Source organism: Grammomys surdaster, unplaced genomic scaffold (genome assembly GCF_004785775.1).
Source record: "Grammomys surdaster isolate TR1022 unplaced genomic scaffold, NIH_TR_1.0 165, whole genome shotgun sequence".
NCBI classification, from domain to species: Eukaryota; Metazoa; Chordata; class Mammalia; order Rodentia; family Muridae; genus Grammomys; species Grammomys surdaster.
Window position 1 is genome coordinate 20,088,030 of NW_021604613.1, and position 20,781 is coordinate 20,108,810.

A 20,781-nucleotide genomic window follows, 5' to 3' on the forward strand; every position below is an offset into this window, starting at 1 on the left:
GAAGGGGGAGAAGGAAGGGGGAGAAGGAAGGGGGAGAAGGAAGGGGGAAAAAGAAGGGGGAAAAAGAAGGGGAAAAAGAAGGGGGAAAAAGGGGGGAAAGAGGGGGAAAAGGGGGAAAAAGGGGGAAAAAGGGGGAAAAAGGGGGGAAAAGGGGGAAGGGGGAAGGGGGAAGGGAAGGGAAGGGTTGGACAAGTGCCATACTTACTTTGCAATCGGATACTCCCACATGTAGCCCCAGCCTCCATGGAGTTGAACACATTGATAAGCCACAGTGTTTTGTAATTCAGATGCCCTAAATGATCAAAATAATAAGCAGAAAAAGAAAGGCAGCTTGGTTGGTGGAGTACTTACAAATCGTTAGGTTCAAATCCCTGTCACACAGAACTGAGGTGCCAAAGCATACATATAGCCCAACATTTAGGAGATAGTGGCAGAAGGAGGACAAGTTCAAAGCCAGCCTTTGCTACATAGTGAATAGGAGGCCAGCCTTGACACATGAAACCTTGTCTTAAAAAAAGCTTTCTCACTACTCAACAATTTAAACTATCTTTTAAATTCAGCACCATTATATCCATAAGCCTAGTATGTTTAAGAACAAGGTCATTAGTTATACAAAACGCTCTTCCTAAACCTTTTCCTGTAAGCCTCCACCTTTTCCTGTAAGCCAAAGAACTTTTCATAAATGTAAAATACACCCCCTCCATGCCCCAAAGTGCAGATTCATGTTCATTTCACATTCCTTTTTAATCTCATCATCTGATCATTATAAAGTCATTACACAAAGCACCATTTTGCATATTTCCCTTGTATAGTAAAGACTGAGCTGAACATGAGTTAATAAATAACAATGGGAATTTTTCTAGGCTGCTTCTGGGCGAGTGAGATGAGTGGTTTTTCTTCTTTAAGAAAAACCAATCCCCATTCCACATCTGACTTGAACCATACTTGTATCTTAAAACACATACAAACTTCACAGGGGTCCTGTTAAGCCCACCTTTAACCACCCTTAATTCAAATGTAAATCTTTCTAAATGCAATGGGACTTTAGCCGGACAGTCAATACTTCAGTGTTTCTCTTAGATCTGGAAAACACCTCACATTCTATCCAACACTTGCTGGAAAACAGAAAGTTGTCGATAGAGAATTAGACTTAGTCGGACTTACTGAACGGACAGGGACTCGCTGCAAGACTCCCAAGTTTCATCCTTCTATTCTCTCTGCCTCACTTTGCTGCCATTCTTTAGATAATTTAAAATTAAACGTATTACTTCAATGAAGTACTCACTGATCCTACTTCAAGCTCTTAATATTTTACTCTTAATAGCAAGTTAAGAGTTACATACCAACTCAGGATATTTTCGGGATATTATAAACAGACCCAATGGGACTTTCCAAAAAAAAATTTTTTTTTAATTTTGTACTGCTATTTTTCACTTACAGACTTCTTCCTTAATGTCTTCAAGGTTGAGTTTAAAGGTTGGAAGAATTCCATAGTAATCTGAACCAACACTGCATTTTAATTATAGTGATGTGCATACCAATATTTTGCCATGGAAGCGGAGGCGGAGTCCAGACGTTTGGTTTCATGCAATTGTAGACAGCTGTCCACAAAAGCTCTGGTGACACATATGTTTGTCTTTAATTCTGCTAGTTTATGCTGCACCGTCTTGAGATGAAGCGGGGAGAAAGCACGTTAAAAGTTCAGGTTTCCACTCAGCACCTCAAATGCTTACATAATAAAAAAACTTTAAAGCAAAGCAGAAGTGAAACTGTGAGGGGTTATTCCAAAAAAGGGCACACATGAACTGAAATGACAAAACAAAAACAAAAAAACCCGGTATCTTAGCAAATGATATAAAACTAGGTAAATACCTGTCACAGCTTATGCTTAATGAACGCCATGATTTAATGTGTGAGCACCATCTCGTGGCAGGAGCTGCCACAACACCCAGTTTTCTCTGGAGGTTAAACAGGATTTCCTCTGCAGTAAGGAAATTAAGGATATGCATTTCCCTACTGTGTCTCTGCCTTAAACTAAAATAACAGAACAGGGTGGATGGACAAGATGAATTTATCTAACCACATACACATCATCAAATATTTATTATGCTAATAATCAAAGTACTAACAATGGAAACAGACTAGGCAGAGATTCAACTCCAGTAACCTATAGCCTCTCCCATCCCTCAGAAAAGTGTCTCATGCAGCCTCCAGGTAGCTCGGAGTGGTTTTATTTGTAAGTGTCAATACTATGTATTATTAGGTAATAACTATGTCCTCTCCTGCTGCAGTAGACAGCCAACAGTGAGCTTGACATCATTCTATTTAGACCATTCTCGATTGCTCCTGATTGGTCTCCCTTCGGTCTATTTCACTGATTCGTGGGCTCTCACACCCTGAGCTTTGAGTGTGCATCTGTCTCCTGGCGCCAGCTCTTGAACCCTCCTTCAGGAAGCAGGCTTGGACCTGAGTAGAGTTGCCAAAAGCACGCCCTATTCTAACTGAGGTCTGAGGCCCGTCTATAGCCAGCTGCCACTAACTTCCTTAAGAAAACGACAACAGTGACGATTTTGATTATTCTGCTGTGGGGTGCACCAGACATCTATTTTGGCTAGCAGCAGGCACACATGTGGAGGGTGCACTGTATATACAGCCATGAACATAAAGCACTTCTGCTGGGTCCAAAGGCAGGCTTGAGTTCTTAAAGGAGGTTGTGGAAATAGTTTCTCAGGGGATACTGGGTCTTCTTTTATACTCGTGGCTATAGCTTAAAGCATAAAACTGAAGTTTCAGTGTGACTAGTGTGCTGCTGGGCACAATTTTGGTATTTTTCATTGCTGGAAAATCAAAAAATGGGAATAGATCAGTGGTGGGATGGAGTGAGAGTTCTCTGTGTCTGATGGAATAGGAGCTATGAAGGGCAGGTACCTCTTGGTATATTAACTATTGTGTTGATGAAAGCCCAAGTATCAAGCTGGGCGGTAGTGATGCACACATTCAGTCTCAACACTAAGAAGGAGGCAAAGGCAGCCAGACCTCTGTGAGCCCCAGGCCAGCCTATTCTACAGATCCAGTTCCAGGGCAGCCAAAGAAACCCTGTCTGGGGGGTGGGGGCAGTGCCTTATGGTTTTGCCCCACTGTCTTCTAGAAAATGTAACTGTCATCTAATGATTTCAGCACCAAGCAGTGGTGAGGCTGGTAACACCCAAGTTCTGCTGAGCATCCTGGCCTCTGATTTGGAGCACGCTCGTTGCCCTGTGCGATGTTACATATGAGGATTTATGCACTATTAGAATATGAAAAGATCAAGATCTCTCAGAGGAAAGTTAGTCTATACAAATATTTGGTGCTTCTAGAAGCTCAAGTTAAAAGTTAAAATTCAGACCAGGATGGGCTCACTTAAGATTCTTACTTCAGCACATCCAGTAGATCCAGAGGTCTAAAAACAACAAATGCCATCAAGAGTACATAATTTACTGTCTGGAGATAAAAAGATTAAATATTTACATACTCTTGGCACTGAACTGGGGGCTAGGGAACAAACTGCCCTTTGTGCTTCACCACAGACAGCACCATGCTTTCTGAAACCATCACCCGATAGGGTAGCATTCTTTTCATGAATGATCGACATGCTCACAGAAGTATCTGTAATGGTTACTGATATCTGAGAACAGTAAAAACTGCAGTTCAAATTTAGAAAGAAATCTTAGCCATCCACAGTGGCATGAACTGAAATTCCAGCACTTGAGAGGCAGAGGAAGGGAATCAGGAGTTCAAGGCCAGTCTATACTCTATGAGACTGTCTCTGTCTCTGTCTCTCTTATATACACACACACACACACACACACACACACACACACATGCAGAGAGAGTTTGTTTCTGTCTGTCTCTTATACACAGATATATATACACACAGATACATACACGCACACAGCGGAATATTTGTAAGTGGCTGAACTTAGACAGACAGACTCACATGCAGGAAGCGGGGAGGGAATCTTTGTAAGTGACTAAGTGAATTTACAAAAATCTCTCTCAACATTCTGAATGAGGGCCAGGTAGATGCTCAGCAGGTAAAGACACTTTCTGGAAAGCCTGATGACTTGAAGTTCAATCCCTAAGACCCACATGTGGAAGAAGAACCAATTCCACAAGTTGTTCTCTGACCTCCACACACTTGGCATGGGTGTGCACACCAGACCCATCCAGAGAGAGTGAGGGGGAGAAGGACAGGGAGGGGGAGAGGGGGAAAAGGTAAGAGAGAGAGGGAGAGGGGGAGTGGGAGAGATGGAAGGAGAGGGAGAAAGGGAGAGGAAGAAAGAGAATAAATGAAGATGTAATTTTTAAAATAATGAAGCAAGGAATGACACTTATCTTGGAATTTTAGGACTTGAAGACGCCTTGGAATGGTTAGCAAAACCATGAATTATTATTAGAATACATTATGATTTAGCTATTAAAAAAACCCCACTCTCCATCTACTCTATCTAATCTTACTGTTAATTAATGACCTATTCAAGGTCTTAGGAACTACACAGTTTCTGCTAGAGGACATTGAAGTAAAAGACAGTTTTGTCCTTTTCCTATTTCTTTCTGAAATAGTTTGTGTCCTTAAAATCAATAGTATGTACCACATGGATCAGGGCTGAGCAATCTAGTCAGAAAAGAGCACTATTCCACTTCCACTCCACGGCCCACAGCTGAACAGAGGCTGAAGACAAAGAAACAGACCTTCCACTTTAAACACTGGTATGAGTAAAACGTAGGCTTTAGCCAGGTACAGTGGTACAAATCTTTAATCCCAGTACTTGGGAAGCAGATGCAGGTGGATCTCTCAGAGTTCAAGGACAGCCAGTGTACAAAGCAAATTCCAGGTCAGCCAGAACTGCAGTGAGACAGTGAGACCCTGTCTCAAAGACAAGACAGCAATACAGAATGCAGATTCTGTGGCTGGAGAGCTAGCTCTGACTAAGCACTCTGACTGTTCTTCCAGAGGATCCAAGTTCAATTCCCAGCATCCAAATGATGGTTCACAAACATCTATAACTCTAGTTCTAGGGGATCCGATGCCCTCTTCTGTCTTCCATGGGCACCAGACACAAGACATACATGCAGACAAACACCCATACACATAAAATAAATTTTTAACGACTGTAAGTTCTAGATATAGAACATCTTTGTAATTTTGGTTAGGTTCCTTAACCTCTCTGCCTTAACTACTTCATCTATAAATAAAGATAATTGTAATAGCTATTATAGAGAGCTATAAAAATAAAACTGCATTAAACACTGTCTGAGACATGGGAAGCACTTAGTAAGTGATACTTACTACATTATTATTATTATCTGAGTTATACTACTTTATCAGCTCTCTCAGGGTAAGTCATGAGCTATGGTGTCACCATGGTGCCTGCAAATCCTGCTTCATTATTATAGAAATACCTCTAGTCTAAAAAGTAAAGGAGTTTTGTGACATGTATCCAAGTGGGCAAAAAAAAGCCAAAATGTTCGAGTCAAGAATTATAAAACAGCCGGGCGGTGGTGGCGCATGTCTTTAGTCCCAGCACTTGGGAGGCAGAGGCAGGCGGATTTCTGAGTTCGAGGCCAGTCTGGTCTACAGAGTGAGTTCCAGGACAGACAGGACTACACAGAGAAACCCTGTTTCGAAAATACAAAAAAAAAAAAAAGGAAATAAACATGTTACAGTGTCACTTAGCCAAGGATAATGTGGTATGTACAGGCCATCTATTTCAGATGGATAGTTAGAACCAGGGTGTAGCCAGCTCTAGAATACAAGCTATAGCTCTAGAATAAGAAAGTATTAGTCATCTGTCTTCTCTGCGTGCATTTCTAAGTTGAATAATGAAAATATTATTCAAACTTGTTAAAGAAAATTGAAAGAAATCTGAAAATATGCTTACTAGGAAAACAATACTACTTTGCACTGAAATATGAGCCTGTGTTGGGGGATGGTTTGGGGCACTGTGTATTCAGATGCTGATTTCTATGCCCAGACATTTGGTCACAGTGTAGAGGATGGTATGGCCAAGCATCTCTGGTCTCAATGCTGTGTAAAGATTGTTTTCCATCACCACTGATCAGCCAATTAGCTGAGCAAAAGAGGGCAGGTCTTCCCGATCCCAGGCTGGGGGTACCAGAGAGAGATAGGAGAAGAGAGAGTAGAGAGGGACCACAAGAAGGTATGGAGAAACCATGTGAAGAGACCAGGAGGATGCACCATGCAGTCACAATGAGAGAGCAGCCATGAGGACACACACAGACCAGAGAGAGCCAGGGTAAGACTCAGATACAGGTAAAGGACCACCTGCCTGGGTGGTAGCAGCCCAGTCAGGTTAGAATAGCTCAGAACATGCCTGGCTTAGGGCTTATAGCCTGTTAATAAAAATACCAGTTCTTGAGGCTGCAGAGATGGTTCAGCAATTAAGAGCACTGGCTGCTCTTCCAGAGTTCCTGAGTTCAATTCCAAGATGCTGGCTCACAACCATCTGTAATGGAATGTGATGCCCTCTTCTGGTGTGTCTGAAGACAGCAACAGTGTACTCACATTAAATAAATAAATCTTAATAAGTAAGAATATCAGTTCTCTGTGTCTTTATTTGGGAGCTAAAACGATTTGGGGCAAAGCATAGCAATGCCCTACAGTTACTTGGGAGCAAAAGGGGTTAATGAAAACTCTTCCAAAGAATTAGTTACAAAGCTCTGAACCTGGAGGGAGCTGGTAAGATGGCTCAGTGAGGAGCTGCTACGTAAGCAAGAGGACCCGAGTTAAGATTCCCAGCATCCACATATAAGCCAGGTGTGGTAGGATACGCTTGATACACAGAGACAGGTGGACTGTGAGAGTTGACTGGCCAGCCTGACTAGCCAAAATAATACCAGATTCAGTCAGAGACCCGGTCTCAAAAAATGAGGTAGAGAGGAATGGAAGAAAATACTCAAAAGTCAGCCTCTGGCCATACATGTGTTCACAAGTGTGCCCACCTGCACATATTCCTGCATATACTACATATGGCACACTTCAAATGCATAAGCACACACGTATACATTATACACACACACCCTCCATACACCTTCTTAATGCTGAGACACTTTTCTGTATTTCCTCATGTTGTGGTGATCCCCCCAACCATAAAATTATTTTGTTTCTATTTCCTAACTGTAACTCGGGACAGCTATGAATCGTAGTGTAAATAATTGACATGCAGGATATCTGGTATGCAAAAGCCCCCAAAGGGATCGAGGCCCACAGGTTGAGAACCACTGACTAGACTATTTATTACTGCATAAATATTACTATTTATATTTATTTATTTATTTATTTATTTATTTATTTATTACCTACTGAAAATCTAGTGAGTTACTCTTGTTTGGTAGGGAGGTAACAGATGACACATGCTTTCAAAAACAGGCATACAATTACTTTTCTTTTTGCTGAGAAAGTGAAGTACAGTCGTGTATTAATGAGGTGAACCATTTCGAGTAATAGGCCAATAAACAAGGTCACCATTGTGTGAACCATAGTATCCTCACATAACCTAACTGGTACGGGTCAAATGCTTGGCAAAGTATCCTGATGAGCAAGAAGCATGGTGAGCATAAGACATCTGAGGATTCTGCAACACAATATATTAGCTTAATGTAACCGTCCTTTAATGACAGAATATAGCCATGACAATGAAAACAGCAGAGCACAAAAGTAATAAAGGTATCATCAAGTATTATATGCTACCTAATGTATGCACTATGTGCCTGTATGACCGACCGCTTGTACCAGCATCATGCATTGAGCCACTACATTATGAGCGTTCCATCACCATGTCCTATATGCAGTCTGTCACTAATGACTACATTGTTATACAGCAGATGACTACATTTTAACTCACATGCATTTATTTCTCGTGTGTGTATGTGTGTGCATACATGTGTGGATGTGTACATATGTATGGGTGTGGACACAAACATACCACAGTGCCTGAGTTGAGGTTATCATTTTCAGGAGTTGGTTCTGACCTTCTACCATGTGGGTTCTGGGACTCAAACTCAGGTTATCAGGCTTGACGGCAAGTACTTCTACCCACTGAGCCATCTCACCAGCCCCATGACTGCATTTTAAAGAAACCCTTTTCTTATATGGAACTATTGTTAAATGTGTACTCGCATGCTTTGTGAATCATTCAGGCAGTCTGGGTAGCATATTTGTAAACACTTATTATTTGTGTGTGCATGCATGCGTGTTTGTGTCTGTACATGCCTATGGAGGCAATATTCTAAGGTACTTCATATGATCCTCACAGAAATCAAACAAGGTAGGTACTAATATTATTCATAAATAAAAAAAAATTCTACCTGTAAATAAACACAAGTCTTACAGACTTCAAGACTTTCTAATATTAAGACTTAGCAGTTTTACATATTAAATAAATTTTTAAGATTTACAAACAGAAACTATTTCTTCCAGAACGTGACTTGCCTAAACTACGTGGGTTTCAGGAGCTATGTTAGGACAGAAGCTGCACTTGCCTATGATGCTACAAGGCTGTTTCTGCAACATTCCCACGATGTTCCACTCTACCTTTCCCTTGACATGGTGACTGAGTGGAAACTTGGAGTCCAAACTTGGGTGCCATGCCCTCCTACTGAAGTCTTCCCTGATGGTTTTTTGTGATGAGCCTCTCTGGATCTGCCTTCTCACAGATCTTCCTTTCCTATGTCCCCTCAAGCCTTCCCGTGTCCTGGGGACTCTGCCCTGGTCCCTCTTGTCTTAGCATTCCCACTCTCCTTTTCCTTTCTGCACCTCATCCACTTTCATGTTTCTAACAGCCCTTGCATCACACTTACACTTAATCATCATCTCGCCCTGACCTCGCTGAGCTGACTAACTTGATAAACACCCAGCTGTAAGGACAAACGTACCTGGATGTGTGCAACTGTTTTCCCAAAGGCTTTTCTTTGCCTCACGTAGTTCCTGGTTTCTTCAAACATGAACTCACAGGCAGAAATTGCCAAATCAGCAATTAAGAGCCTTTCCTAGAATCCCAAAATTAAGTAGTAAGCATTATTACGTGAACCATTTTCATACCACTTCAGGACATTCTAGAAATAATCTTTATAACAAACTTCTAAAGATTAACTTTTAACTTACCTCTTAGCTCTAAGAAAAGGTTCCCACAGACATCTGTGGTGATTAAACATATCAAAGGTGCTTGGTTTGTAACCACACTGTCAGCCTCACAGGTGCAATTAACTTCTACAGTTGGTTGGTTTTCCTCACTGCATCTACTACAGAACATCCTCGAGCACACAGTTCAGATTTTACTAACTGGTGTAAAATAGCCTTAGTCACCAGATTTAAGCATGCTGGCGATTTCTGAATTCTACTTAACCACGGGAGCCACTAGCTTTTTTCAATTTCATGTTTAGCTTGGGCCATAGATGCTGCCAGGAGAAAGGCAAACACTTACAGCAATATGTATGTGTGAATGAGTAGGCAATTCTGGTCCCAAAGCATGGATTTGAAGACTGCAATGTGAAGAACCTTTCTGTTAACAGCTTTCCGCCTTTGGCTCATAGTTATTTACAGCCTGCCAAATGTTCTTGCTGCTGTTTCTTTACAAATTGCTAAAAGTCCTTCACTTTAGCTGGAGTCATTCTGAGGAACCACTGAAACCAAATACCTATTGCTTGGTTGGGTCCTGTGAGTTCAGTTATCTACTTATCTGGCCTGTAACAGTGATACTTCTTTATATGCAACTTTAAATTATACTTAGATGATCCTTGTAGTACAAGCTTGACATACGTGGATTTATTTATATGGCTCTGCAGTCTATTTCTGCTCAGTGTCCAACCAGAAGTAGCTAACTGGAAGTAGCTAACCGGAAACGGCATCCTGAGGGATTTAATACCTGTGGGAGCTCTTGCATGAGGTAGTAGAAGCCTTTATTCTCTTCCCCAAGTAGGGCACTAGCTGGTAATCGGACATCTTCAAAGAAGAGCTCTGCTGTGTCCTAAGAAACATGAATCAAGCAGAGAATGAATGTATTCATTTCCCAGTAGCCCAGTGATGTTTATAATTTCCAATGAAGACAAACCAAAGGACAAACTGGAGTGGCTGGGGAGACTGAACATTAAGTAATAAGTAATAAGCCAGGGAGTTTTATCTAAATCCATCTCATTCCACAATGGTGGTTTCTCAGTGCAATAAAGTCATTCAGGGTTTGACACTTTCTGGTTCTCTAGGCCCTAGGAAGTTAGAATTTCTAACACACATTAAGAAAAACATGTTCTCTGGTAATATATACCTAAATACTGCTATTACTTCACAACCTTCTAAATTTCACAAACAGGTGGTTTATTACAATACAGCTAACTTTCCCATTTCTAAAGCAGATATTCAAAACACCCTGATTCCTTCCCATTGCTGAGTATGACGGAGACAGTGGCATGACTGGAAAGGAGACTCCCTTGCCATTTCCGAAAACATACCCTACACTCAGCTTAGGAAGACACCATGAGTAACTCTGGATATCTACTTTCTGACTGAGAGTAAACACAGTACGTTACCAGAGTCTGACTCAAACCACGGCTTACCTGGGCTTTCATCCCCATCTTATGTAGCTTCCGGCCCTTGATAAATCCTTTCATTCCACTTTCCACCAAAAAGAGGCTAATGCCATGGGCAGGCGATCGAGCTTCACGATTGGTGACAGCCACGACGATCACAAGGTCACTTAACCAGCCATTAGTGATGAACACCTGCAGTAACATCCAGAGACACTGTGAGACTCTCCAATACTCAGGTCTCTGTGCAAGCTTACACACAGGGAGCACACAAGAAGACTAGAACAGGCAGCAGAGTGTCCCCATCTCTGCCCCCACACAGGGTAACCTGTCTCAGTTAAAGAAGAGCAGGGGGTCTCCAGTGCTTCAATACTGAAGTGTCTACAGTTTCCCCACGATTCATGAGATAAATAGCAACAGGAAACTAATGGATTGTGTCTTTAAAATAAAGCCACATTGCCCATTCTCTTGGTAGGCTGAATTTTAATGGGGAGCTACAGAGTGGAAAGGGGGATTTGCTTTGAAGGGCACTATACTCTTAGACGGGTCGGATTTTGAAAGGGCTGTTTTTGTTTTTCATTTTTTTATACAGGCTGTCTACTTTCACAATTGCCTAAGTAAGGAAAGCATGATGGTTAGCATGACGGTTGGTTAGCATGACGGTTGGTTAGCATGACAGTTAGCATGATGACGGTTAGCATGTATGCGTGTGTGGAGGGGGTGTTGTGAGGCACAATGACAAGCTAAACAGGAAATATGAGCTGATGAGCCAAAGCAATTCATAACTGACACTTCATTCTGCACTTTGCCTGGGGCCATCTCAACTGTTAGGGCTTAGTCACCCTCAAGTCACCCTGAGACTCCAGCGCTGCCACTTCTCGATTCTTATGAGACAGCATCTCACTAAGCAGATGGTCTAAACCTGTTCTGTAGCCCAGGCTGGCCTAGAGTTTAAACTCCTTCCGCTTCAGCCTCCAGAGTACAGGGGTATACCTCCATGCCCAGCGAAGCCACACTGCCTGACACAATCTGGACCTACTGGATCCCACAAAGTGACTCAGGAGCACAGCATGTCTCTCCCACCTCACACTCCCGCCCAACAATGAATGTCAATGTCTCCTCCAACAAATGCTTTGATAAACTACGCTGCCATCTGCTGCCCAGTGAGCTTGGTCCACTTTTACTGTTTGAGTCCTTTCCTACTACTGCCACTGACTCTCCTCCCAGCCATCCTCAGGGCTTGCACAAGGATCAAAGACAGCTCTCACTGAAACTCCATGATCCATCAGGTTCTCAAAGGGGCTGCTCAGTATGATCCCGCCAAGTCCACACTCCAACACCTTTGGACAGCTAGCCTCAAGATCCATTCTAAACCCTTAGAGCAGGCATCTAAAATTCCTCACAAACAGATGGTAACCTACACCGCCTGGCTCCTCCCTCATCCGACTTTGCCTCCTTTCCTGCCTTTGGGTCAGCTCTACTGAAGCACTTGTCTCATACATTCCAATGCCTTCCAGACCTGTGTGTCTTTGAAAATCCTATTTCCTCCCCCAACGGAGGCCCCTTCTAACTCTTAACAATGCAAATCCTACGCATCTTGGACTAAGCTCAAGTATCACGTCATCTAGAATTTTTCCCAATCTTCCACACACAGTTATGAACTCCTAATGTACCGTAGACGCGCTGCTTTGTTTATACAACATCAAAACCAGGGCTTGCACAGACTAGGCACATTGGGTACCACTGAGTCTGCATATCACAACACTTAGGTTGCTTCCTAAAGTTGAATTGAATGATCTCAGTGATTCAAGATAGTCTATAAAAGGACATTTTCTTGGACACAAGATATACTATTTTCAATTCTTAAGAGATTAACAATGCCCACTGGCATATCAATAGATAAGAAATTCTCCACATTTTTCCAAATTTCTTTGATGCCAAAGCTATACAGGAACTACTGATGTCAGAGAACAAAGTGTTACTAGACACTGACAAAATAAGTTTGAAAATCAGATTTTCAAGAAACTGACAGTACCTCGATATTATTTGATTTTATAAAAATAAGAGCATTAGCTTAAAGAAAATGGAAAAATTTTAAAAATTGAACAAAGTAAACATGACATGGTTGTATATTCTTGTAATGCCAGCACTTAGGCAGATAACACAGGAGGGTTATGAGTTCACAGCTATCCTGGCCTCTATAGCAAGACCCTGTCTCAAACAAAGAAACAGGCCAAATATAACAACAAACCAAGAAAACTCATCCACAAACAGTCCTTGTATTAAAAAAGAACATATCTCCTTAACATTTATTTGGTCAACTGCAGCATTTCTCCTCAGAGATATGTTTGCTCTTGAGCCACCTGCACCTGTCTGAGGAGCTATCAGTAAGCTGATTCTCAGAAAAACTGGAGGGTTCTTGAATCCTATCACCCACACTTTTATCTCTTAAGACATTCTGAAACTTTCTGATATTTGTTTGAAACTTTTTCTCCCAATCTTTCTTTTTTTCATTTTATTGTATGCATACGGGTCATTTAGCCTGCAGGTATCTGTGCACATGCATGCAGTACCCACAGAAGCCACAATTGAGCATCAGATTCTCTAGAAGTGGACTTAACAGCCAGTTACAAGCCACCATGTAGGTGCTGGCAATGGATCCTAGGTCCTCCAGAAGAACAGCCAATATTCTTAGCAATGGATCCTAGGTCCTCCAGAAGAACAGCCAATATTCTTAATTGTTCTTAACTGTTTGAGCCATCTCTCCAGCTCCCTCCTAATCTTTTTTAATAAAATTTACTTATTTGTTTGTATACATATATGTAAGGTACCCTCCCTCCTCTATCACTCTCCATCTTGTTCCTTTTAGGCAGGGTCTCTCCTTAAGCCTGGGGCTTGCATTTTTTACCTAGGCTAGTAGCCAGCAGGCTTCACTGCTCCTCTTTGTCTCTGTGCCCTTCAGTGCTGGGGTTAAAAGTGTGTAAGGAACGACACCTTCTTCTGTGAGCAGTATAATCCAAGATCCAGTCTTCATGCTTGCATGGCAAGTACTCTCGGCCATCTTCCTCCAATCTTTCATCAGCATAAAGCACTTTTTTTCTTTTGTCTGTTAAGAGTCATTTGGACTCTTTGCAGTATTTGTGGAAGGCCGAGCAACATGAAACATAGGAGGGTAGCTACAGATTCTGCCATATAAAATCTGTAAATGACTTAATATCCTGAGACCTCTAAGACAATCCTGTGTTAGTTCCTAGATTGATCATATCATCAAATATGTAATTGTTGATGATGTCTAAGATACTGGTACCCATGCCTGCTTTTTTACACACCTTGCTTCCATTGAGAATCCAATCACTCCCAGATCTCTTGGCGTTTGTTCTTACTCCTTGTAAGTCACTATAATGGGAAACAAAGGTCAATCAATGGGTTAAAAGAAAAATCAAATTATGCAAAAGGTATTATGTAAGGTCACATATAATATTAGAAATATTCACAAAGTTACACTAAAAGATACATCTAATATATTCTAAATTTCATGGAAGCCTAACTATATTTAAGAACTCCAAACTAGACGATAATGACATCCCAAGGCTTGCCATCTCCCTACAATTATGAACCACCATGTACTTAAATGCCTTTACTCATGTTGGCTCCCAACACTGTCTTTTCATCAAAAATGTAGGTATTTTAAAAACAGGGGCTGAAGAGATGGCTCATTAGTTAAGAACCCTGGCTGCTCTTCCAAAGGACGGAGGTTCAGCTCCCCAGAACACATCTGGTGGCTCACAGCCAACAATAAGCCCAGTCCCAATGTCCTCTTCTTATGGACACATGTCATGGTACATATGTGTGTAGGCAAATGACTCATGCACATAAATCTAAAACCTAAATGCTTTTCAACTGCCAGTCAAGTGTGTTCAGTGAGACCTGGTCTTGAAAACAATGTAGGTATTTTAAAAACGGAATTTATCTCCTGAATAAGCATTCTTAAAATATACTCTTCCAGTGCTTTTCAATAGATATAAACATACTAGACACACACATGATTTTGATCTTCTTGTCTAGTATTTTTCTGTAAGATAATTAATTTGGCTTTGGTTTTGAAACTGAGTCTTTCTATTATGTAGCTCTGGCTGTTCTGGAACTTGCTTATAAACCAGGCTGGCCTTGAACTCACAGAGATTCTACTGTCTCTGGTCTAAAGGTGTACATCACATCCAGCTCTGTAAGATAATTTTTATTTATATAGGGTTGTTTTTCTTGACTATTTAGTGTAGTGTATGTTTGTGTGTGTGTGTGCGTGCACATTCACAAAAGCATGCCACGGTATGTGTGTGGAGGTCAGGGGCCAATTTATAGGCATTATGTGGAGTTTTCTTCCACCATGTGTGTCCTTGGAGATCAAATGTAGGTTTCCAGGCTTGGTGGCAGACATCTTTACACATGAGACATCTCAGCAGTCCAAGCATTAGTTTTAAATTTTCATTAATACTCTACAATGAATCGTGTATTTTCATACTCCATGGCCCTTAAGAAATATTCTCTATATTAGGCTAAATAATATTCCCCAGCATCCCAGAGATAGCAAGTCCTAATCCCTGATACCTACATTGCACTACATAAATAAGGGCTCTGGCAGAGGTGACTGACTTCAGGGTTTTGAGACAGAAAGATTATCACGGATTATCTGGATAAGCTCTAAACATTACAGATACCCTTAAGAGAGGGACAGAGAGAGAAAAGGAAAAGGTAACATAACCCTAGATAATAAGCTAGCGAATGCTAGGTGCCACCAGGAGAGGGAGACCAGGAATGAGCTCATCCTTTACCTTCTGAAGGACATATGGCCCAGCCAATACTCTGATTGGGTCCAAAGATACCAATTGTGGATTCCAGCCCTCAGAAACATGAGAGAAACTCACTTAAAGGCTGATTAGTGCTAAATTGTGATTATGTTATCATTATCATTGTTGGCATCAGTTCCTAAAATATGTACATGGGTTGTTCCAAGAGCTGTTCTGGAGACTGGAGAGATGGCTCAGAGGTTAAGAGCACTTGATTCTCTTGTGGAGGACCTGGATTCAGTTCCCAGCATCCACAGCAAGTGTTCACAATAGCAACTCTAACCCCAGGGAATCCAACACCCTCTTTTGACTTCCATGGACAACACACACACACACACACACACACACACACACACACACCACACACACACAGACACACACACACAGACACACACAGAGAGAGAGAGAGAGAGAGAGAGAGAGAGAGAGAACCTAGTTGTTCCATGCAGGGACATAACCAGGTAATAAAGGTAATGACATAAATTAATGGTTTGTCCTTAAAACTTTTCATGGTACACATGAAACACTGAAAATGGTTTAACTATATAAAAACCAGTAACAAGAGCATATGCCCTCATAATATCCCTGAGTATTATCTCAGTTTCCCTGGATCCTGACATTGAGAGTAGAGATTTTCACAGCACATGCACGCGCGCGTGCGCGCGCACAAACACACACACACACCATGTGCACACACTACACACAGCTAGCACATTGTGTTGAGCCAATTTCCTCCTTCCATCTTCATGCACACGAGGCATTCAGGTTTCCAGGCCCACACTATAAGCACACCCCCTGGCCTACTGAGTCGCCTCACTGGTCCAGCAATGGCAACCTCTCTGTGGAGGCCAATCTATGTTAAGAATGCAGTGGGCAACCCATCTCTGAGACAAGACAAAACAAACTGTGTCCCATCTTTTCTGTTCTTTCCCTCTCATACGTGTGTCCTAGTTTCTCGACATTTTGACATTTTCCTCCATTCAAACTGTCTCTGTTTTTCCACACTCTCTTCCTTTTAAAATGCACAGCCTCCACCACCTGTGTCCAGGGTTCCAGATAAGCATGTTTAACACCCCACTCCACACATCCCACTTAAAAGAAAATACATCACGCTAAAGACTCACCTCATACCTACCACTGTGTTCCTGCGACACTATGTGGATGTCTTGAACCCTGAATACATTACAACTGCTTTGCCATTATTTGTGTACAAAACACCTTGTTTTCCATCTGGAGTTTTACATTGTGAATTACGCAGTGTTCCCTTTCATCTTGTATACAGCTCAGAATCTTATCTGTCACCTAGAACCCACAGGGACTTAGGGAATTTGTTCAGGACCCCTATTCCCAGCTACCAAAGCTTACACATCATTGCATTCAACCTATGTACTCTTCCCACATACTTTACAGTTTGATTTACAGATTATTGACAAAATCCAGCCCAATGGAAATGCTATGTCAAATAGTCGATATACTGTGTTTTCCAGGAAATAAAGACAACAAACTCGTACACTTTTGGTACAGATGCAATTATTTTTCCAAATATTTTGAACCAAAGATTGTATAAATCCACGGATGCAGAACCCGCATTTACAGAGCTGTGTGGTATACCTAGCAAATGTTTGCTGTTAGGACACTGCTTCTAAGGATGCAGAACCAGCTAACCATGGACTCACCTCCCTGCTCCAGGCTCAGTCATGGCTATGGCACCGATGCACTTGCCCGACGTCATCTGGGGGATGAACTGATCAATCTGCTCTTTTGTGCCATAATTTGCAATATAGGGCATGACAATGTCTGAGTGGAGGCTGAAGCCGGGGCCTGTGCAATTTGAGTATGCTCTTAGAACAAAAGAGGAGGAAAACGGAACCATGAAATCGTTAGGATTCAGTCCTACTACTTACAATTTGTTTTTAAAATAACATTCTTAAATAGATATAAAATATCCCAAATCATTTATGTTGCATAACTTACATATTCCACCTCCTACTGTGGTGCATTTAAATTGCATCTCAATTTAGGGGGTTAAGGTCAACAATAATATTCCTCTTTTCCTAACAAGCTATCTTCTTACAGTAAATTCTCCTGAATGACACGCAGGTAGGGGACATATCCATTCACCTTTCATATACATTGAAATCCCAGAAATATTCATTTTTCTTAATGCAAAAAATGTGAATGAATATGTTACCTTCACGATCATCATGTCCTTACTTGGGACCAGGATTGGTCATCTTCACAAATTTTACAGATACGCAAAATGATAATTTCAGGCCAACATAATTTACAATCCTCTGGTAGTGAGGAAGAGGCTTTTTTTTTTTTTTGAGGCTTTTTTATTAAATGAAAATCTAAGTGCATTTCCCTTTTGATGAACTGGTGCTACAAAATCTTCTGCCATTTTAGCTAAGATATTGATATATTCTTATAATGTAAATTTTGGCATATTTCAACAAAACATTTTTCCAATCTGCTATGGTCTTTAAAAGGAGGGAGGGGATAAACTCACTGGAAATGAAGAATGAAGTTATCTTTTTAACTCTCTTTTTGTTTGTCTGATTTTAAGGCAACTTGTTGCTATGTAGCTCTGGCTGGCCTAGAACTGACTATGTAAACCTAAGCTAGCCTTGAACTCTTGGCAATCCCCCTGCTCCTGACTCCTACATGCTAGGCTGCACCTGGCCTGTCAACAGCATCTATTTCTACAACATAAAAGGATCTGAAGAACGTGGACCACCTTCCCACATCCCAAACTTAGTACACACATGGTGTCATCCCCATATTTTACACTGAAGTTTCAGTCTTCCAAGACCTTTAGCAAGTATTTCCATTATCACTTCAGAAAGGACAACTCACAAAATAAGCCTCCGGTCTAAGTATCTCCATACTTACTGCTCTTCCCAAGTAACTGCTGTGGAGAACAAGTCCCCACCAATGCCACCATGTTTCTCTGCGATGTTGATGCCAAGCAGGCCCTGTTTGCCAGCTTTTTCCCAGAGCTCTCTACTCACTTCTCCAGCTTTCTCCCATCTGCAAATAACAAACTTAAAGTCAGACAAACTTCTTAAAAATTATGTAAATGGCCTCACTAGGAACTAGAGACTTGTGAAGCTTGAACATGTCCTTAATTTAAGGTAACTGATGACACTGGCCACAGGCTTTTCCATGTGTATCTGACTCTTGTGTTACTTCTTCTTGTTTTTTCCTTATCTTTGACGTTTTTTGTCCCCTCCTCTTCCCTAGACCTACACTTTATATCCCTACACTTTATATCCACTGCTGCCATGGTTAGGTGATGCTCTAGGGTACAACTGTAGTTGTGCCACATAGTCATGAAATTTTCCTTAGTAGAACTTCCAAAGATTTTTCACATAGCTCCTTAAATTGCTATATTTAAACCAGGTATGCTGCACATCCTTGATCCCAGCACTGGGACGCAGAGGCAGAGAGATGGCTGTGAATTTGAGGCTAGCCTGGTCTACACAGAAAGTCCCAGGCCAGCCAATGGTACATATACTTTGTCTCAAAAAAATAAAAAATTCATAAAAGCTGTTCTTAAATAATACATAAAACCCACCTGCAATGTAATGTAGTGAATTTTGAAACACATCAAAATTCTATTTTAATACAAATCAATTTTTTGTTCAATAATAAAAGGATTAATCAAGAGATGCTGGTTAGGGAACTAAAGAGATGGCTCAGTAGTTAAGAGCAAATATGAGTTTTGTTTTTTGTTTTTTGTTTTTGTTTTTGTTTTTGTTTTTGTTTTTGTTTTTGTTTTTGTGTTTGTGTTTGTGTTTGTGTTTGTGTTTGTGTTTGTGTTTTTGTTTTTGGTTTGGTTTGGTTTGGTTTGGTTTGGTTTGGTTTGGTTTGGTTTGGTTTTTTTCGAGACAGGGTTTCTCTGTGTTGCCCTGGCTGTCCTGGAACTCACTCTGTAGACCAGGCTGGCCTCGAACTCAGAAATCCGCCTGCCTCTGCCTCCCAAGTGCTGGGACTAAAGGCGTGCACTACCACTGCCCTACGAGCAAATGTTTTTTATGCAGAGGACCTGGACTCAATTCCTAGCACCCACACAGTGGTTCATAACCATCCTTAACTACAGTTCCAGAATGCACAGGATACATAGACATGTTTTAAGCAAAACATTCATACATGTAAAATAGATAAATCTATAAGATTTTTTAAAAATGACCTCAATAGTATAAATATTTAGACGTGGTCAATGACCTATCAAGCTTCACTATGCTGACCTTTTTAACATTTACATACTTTAATTCATTTTTAACATAGAAAAAGAAAGGCTAAAATAGATCAAGAATTTACCACTTAACCATAGGATATTGTGTCAGGTCCTGCACCCTACCTTTGGAAGGGTGGTGTGACATGGTTCCAGCCCCTGGAGCAGAGCCAGTGGGATGTCAGTCTCCACAAATGCAGACGGTTGCAGTGGGCCTAAGGATTGCTTGCATTATCATGTACATATTTTTTTGTGTTCCATAGAATGTTCTCCCTGCCAAGGCTAATGACTCCATGATAATTAGAAACAGCACAAGCCCAGTATGCAAAAATGTGTTCAGTTAATGTTTCTCAACAAAATGGTCATGGACAGCCCTTAAGGCTGTGGGAAAGACCTCTGAAAACATGAGTTCAAGAATATATAAACAGGATTTCTCAACTACGTAAAATATAAGGATGCAAAATGAACTGTATGAGGGACTTCATGGACCTCTTAAAGAACAGAGGCAGCTGCACTGAGTCAGTAAAGGGAAAGGAATAGTTAAAAAAAAAAAACAAAGTCCAAGTAATAAAGGAGCACCAGGAAGGGAAGGAGTGGTGATCTCAGGGTGGAGTCCCTCCTACCTAAGCTTATAGTTTGAGTTTACAAAGGCAGGCAGATCTCTGAGTTCAAGGTCTGTCTATATACAAGCAAGATCCGGGACAGCTAAGCTTAGGAAGTGAAGGAGTTGGAAAACAAGAGCTAACTTTCTCACATGAAAATAGCCTCTATATCTAAATTTGGCAACCACAAATACTGTACCAGTGAATGGCACAGGACTTGCTATGTTAAAAAAAATGTACTTGCTGTCTTTTTCTAAGAATCAAGGGGCTAAGGTCATAAAATGCTGATTCGTGGGATAATCAAAAGGAAACCTGGGGCAAATGGTTACATTGATATGCAAATAAAAGAAGGGCTTTGGCATGCAAGAGCAGAGCTATCTAGAGATTCAGCTCTTTTAGAATTTTATCTAGCAGGTCTTCTGAGCCAAAGCTATACAGAGAGCTATTACAGCTCTTTTAGAGTTTTTCTAGCAGGTTTTTTGACTTTGGTAGAAAAACCTATGAGCTACCTAGAAAGCTG

General features: G+C 41.2%; 1 protein-coding gene and 1 non-coding gene across 2 annotated transcripts in view; one reads left to right on the plus strand and one right to left on the minus strand.

Annotated features, from left to right (window-relative positions):
- The window catches only part of Acadl (acyl-CoA dehydrogenase long chain), a 34,940-nt gene that overhangs the window by 6,632 nt on the left and 7,527 nt on the right, over positions 1 to 20,781 (minus strand). Inside the window, exons 3-10 of the mRNA XM_028765647.1 lie at positions 18,315 to 18,452; positions 17,099 to 17,263; positions 13,908 to 13,974; positions 10,609 to 10,773; positions 9,924 to 10,025; positions 8,935 to 9,048; positions 1,539 to 1,666; positions 206 to 292 (exon numbers count right to left, since the gene is read on the minus strand). Of these exons, the coding sequence (XP_028621480.1) occupies positions 206 to 292; positions 1,539 to 1,666; positions 8,935 to 9,048; positions 9,924 to 10,025; positions 10,609 to 10,773; positions 13,908 to 13,974; positions 17,099 to 17,263; positions 18,315 to 18,452 (966 nt within the window). The remainder of the gene's footprint in view (positions 1 to 205; positions 293 to 1,538; positions 1,667 to 8,934; positions 9,049 to 9,923; positions 10,026 to 10,608; positions 10,774 to 13,907; positions 13,975 to 17,098; positions 17,264 to 18,314; positions 18,453 to 20,781) is intronic.
- On the plus strand, positions 20,702 to 20,763 carry LOC114619913. The gene has a single exon (XR_003711237.1). It is a non-coding gene; the product is annotated as a U7 small nuclear RNA (small nuclear RNA).